The sequence below is a fragment of the Quercus suber genome, unplaced genomic scaffold (assembly GCF_002906115.3).
Source record: "Quercus suber isolate HL8 unplaced genomic scaffold, Cork oak 2.0 scaffold_845, whole genome shotgun sequence".
Classification (NCBI taxonomy): Eukaryota; Viridiplantae; Streptophyta; class Magnoliopsida; order Fagales; family Fagaceae; genus Quercus; species Quercus suber.
The window spans coordinates 1-3580 of NW_027070275.1; the positions used below are offsets into that span (position 1 = coordinate 1).

Sequence of the window (3580 nt, forward strand, 5' to 3'; positions counted from 1 at the left end):
TATCGTTAAGTCACTACAGTTGCCCAAGCCTTGGTGGAATACTCCACTAAAACCATCTTGAACGATAAATCCAGAAGTATAAACTCTTGCAATTGCCCAACCCAAAGGAATTCTACCCTCAAGACTATTTTGGCTGACTAATAAATAAGCAAGGTTCTCAAGATTGTTTAGACTCTCAGGCAAAATTCCCACCAGTTGATTCTGATTCAAATAAAGTTCCTCCAGTTTACTACAATTTCCAATAGATGAAGGAATCGTCCCTGATAACTGATTACCATCTAACCATAGACTCAAAACCTCACTTATGTTTCCAACATTTGCTGGAATTGAGCCATTGAAATTGTTATTGTTTAGATACACATATTCCAAGTGTGGTATCCGAAACACGGATTCGGGTATTTCACCAATCAGCATATTTTCATAAAGGCTCAATGACAGTAAACTCTGCAAGTTTTCAAATCTATCAGGTATTTCTCCACTAAAGTTGTTTACAGACAGGTCCAATTGCTCAAGAACACTACAGTTGCCTAACTCTTTAGGTATGACACCAAAGATATTGTTATAACTCAAAACAAGGACTTGCAATTGACTAAGGTGCCCAATTTCAGGTCCTAACCGACCTGAAATCGCCTGACTAGAGAGGTTAATGGACATCACATTGTGAGCATTGTCACACTCCACTCCTGCCCATGAGCAAGGAGAGGAATCAGAAGCATTCCAGCTTGAGGTTATGGAAGGAGGCACAGATGTCCAGTGCCTCAGGAGTGCCAACAAAGTTATCCCATCAGAGTTGAGACCAGAGACAGTATAACCATACATGGATGCAGTGAAGCATAAAAACAGCAATAAATGGTTCAAACCAAGCTGCATGGTAACTCAAATTTAATGGAGTAGATTCTGCAGAAGAGCAAACTATAAAGAAAGACAGACCAACTGACTAAAGATGGAAAAACTTGGTAAAAAAGAATGTTCAGCTTAGAGTGAGTGATGGTACTCACCTACTTGGAGCTTGCAGCAAAACCCAGCATTGATTTGGAATTTAGAGAGAGAGAGGAACAAAGTTCAAATCTTAAGAATGAAAGAGAGAGAGAAAGTATGTGTGAAAGAGGTTATGTATAGTGTGTGATATATATATATATATATAGTTATTGTTGTATCAGGAAGACAGATAGTGCAATGTTGTCAGTAAGAATTAAATCTGTTGCATGGTTTTTTATCTGCGAGCCATCTGCTTGTGTCTAACCTGACAACGCGGTTTCTGGCCACTGCTAGATAAGACGCGGACCTTTGTGACAATTTGACTTGCTTTGGACATTGTCTGTTACTCAGTTGTTGTCTTAACCGAAAAATATCTTATCCTTTTCTAGTTAAAAAAAAAAAAAAGTGGCTGAATAGGACAGGAATAGGTGTGAACTTCACAGTTGCCACTACTTGAGAATAATTTGGAAGAAATGGTTTGTTTATTTGTTAGGACTAGAATTTCGTTGAGAGTGAGTCAGTGAATAAGATGGATTTAGCACCATTTGTATTAAAAAAAAAAAAAAAAAAAAAAAGGAGGTCAGATATATATTATTAAGCAATAATTATTGTTTTTCATATCAAATTTTAAATAGGAAAACGTAGCAAAAGTCACATTTTCTTGTGTTTATAAAATGAAGTTGTAGAAGATTCGTTCCCACCAACAAAAAATAAAACATCAACGCGCGTGTTACCTTATATTTAAAAAAAAATTAATGTTTTACCTATATTGAATTATTTTTGTGAAAAGTGTAGCTGTTGGAGAAGGTCCTTTTTTTTTCTTTATTAGTTAAGGTGCATTATATGAGTATGATGAAATCAGAGGATAAAGTTTGGAATTAAAAAATAAAGGTGAGGATGGAGCGTTTGCATAAGTCAATGCAAAATAGAAAAAAAAAAATTTGTTGAATTTTACATATTTAAGCCTTAAAATCAGTCATATTAGTCAAACTAAAGAAGTATAAATTTACAAAGTTGTTACATTAACTTATATATTGAGGGCGTTTGGATTGCGCGTTTGCGCGTCCACGTTTCCTCAAATCTGCGTTTCTCCTCTATTTTTTTTTTTTTTTTGCCGCATTATTTGACTTTGGGAGACAAAAAATCTGTGCATGAACAATGCGTACACTATTCATTCACTGTTCATACATTGTTTATGCAATAAAAAATATTAAAAATAGGTCACACGGTACTATTCACATATTTAAAAATTATTTTGCTACAGTGTTTTCAGTTTTCAGTTTCAGCAACAATAAGTTCAATCCAAACGGACCCATTATTCACTTTACATTTAGTTTTTTATTCTTTCTATTTCGAAAATAAAGGAAGAGTAGATTAATGTGTGTGAAGAAAAATAAACAATTAAAAATATTAAGAAAAAAAATGATATTTTAATGAAATGTAATGTAAAATAAATAATACGATGTGGGAAGTTTTGTAAAATAAGTATGTAAAATAGAAAAAGTAAGTTTCTATACTAAAATAGATAGAAATTTTTAAATTTTACATAAAAAGATATGAACTGCTCTCGGTAATTTAAAGTGTTGTACAAAAAATAAGCAGCAATGAGAAAATTTTGTAAGAATAAAATGGATAGAGTCACTATTGGCCTATATACTTTATTGATTCTACATTGAAAAATCTCTCCTTTATTCTTTCATCTATACACACTACCCAAATCTTTTTCTTTTATTTTATTGTTTCCACAGATGAAAGTCTTGTGATATTTTGCCTTATTTTCAAAGGGAAAAGTTTCGCATTTGTTCACATGATGTTCACACATCATCTGGCAATTTTTAACATTTGTTGCACCACCAACGTATCGGAAGTGTTGTACATGGGTGAGCAGACTGCACATTGATGGGTCAACAACGCATCTCGATGAATGTGGGCATGATGGACACTTGTGAAATGAATAATGACTGTTAACATGTATAGTGTTGTGGGCTTTGGGCCCAGTTAGGTTACTTGTATAGCACACATATTTACTTATACTGCATACATATGCCTCATATATAAAGGCATCTATGTACATTCTTTCATCAAGAAATACAACATAATTATTCAGTATTTCTAACATGGTATCAGAGCCACTGCTCTGACCATTTTTTTTTTTTTTTTAGCAGTCTTGTCTCTCTTGGTGTTACTCCACCATTGTCGCTTCCGCCGTCACAACAGCCACTGCAGCCACTCACCGTTGAACCTACGACGTCTCTCAGCCGTTGTCCTCAGGTTCCGGAACTGCAGCCGCCGTCGTTGAGGAGTCCCGCACCACACAGACCACTGCAACCACCGTCTTCGCCGTGTATCTAGCTCCGATTGTGTTTTTGCAGACATCACTGAGATCGTCCACCGCCGATCTACCTTTTCGTGAAAACCTGACCACCATCGGAAGCTCCACGCGCCCTCACGCGCCGCCCAAAGAATCTGTGCATCAGATCACGCGCCGTCACGCGCCGTCACTCGCCATCACGCGCCGTCACGCGCCGTCTGTGTTCTTCACGCGCCGACACGCGCTGCCACGCGCCAGATCTGCAGTTGCTGACGTCAGCCCTAGGTGACG

At 36.7% G+C, this 3580-nt stretch overlaps 1 protein-coding gene across 1 annotated transcript; it reads right to left on the reverse strand.

Moving 5' to 3' along the window:
• Positions 1-42: 42 nt before the first annotated feature.
• On the reverse strand, positions 43-819 carry LOC136065083 (receptor-like protein kinase; the record flags this gene model as incomplete). Its single annotated transcript, XM_065767762.1, has 1 exon — positions 43-819. A coding segment is annotated over exon 1 (777 nt), but the record flags the coding sequence as incomplete, so codon positions are not given.
• Positions 820-3580: the final 2761 nt, after the last annotated feature.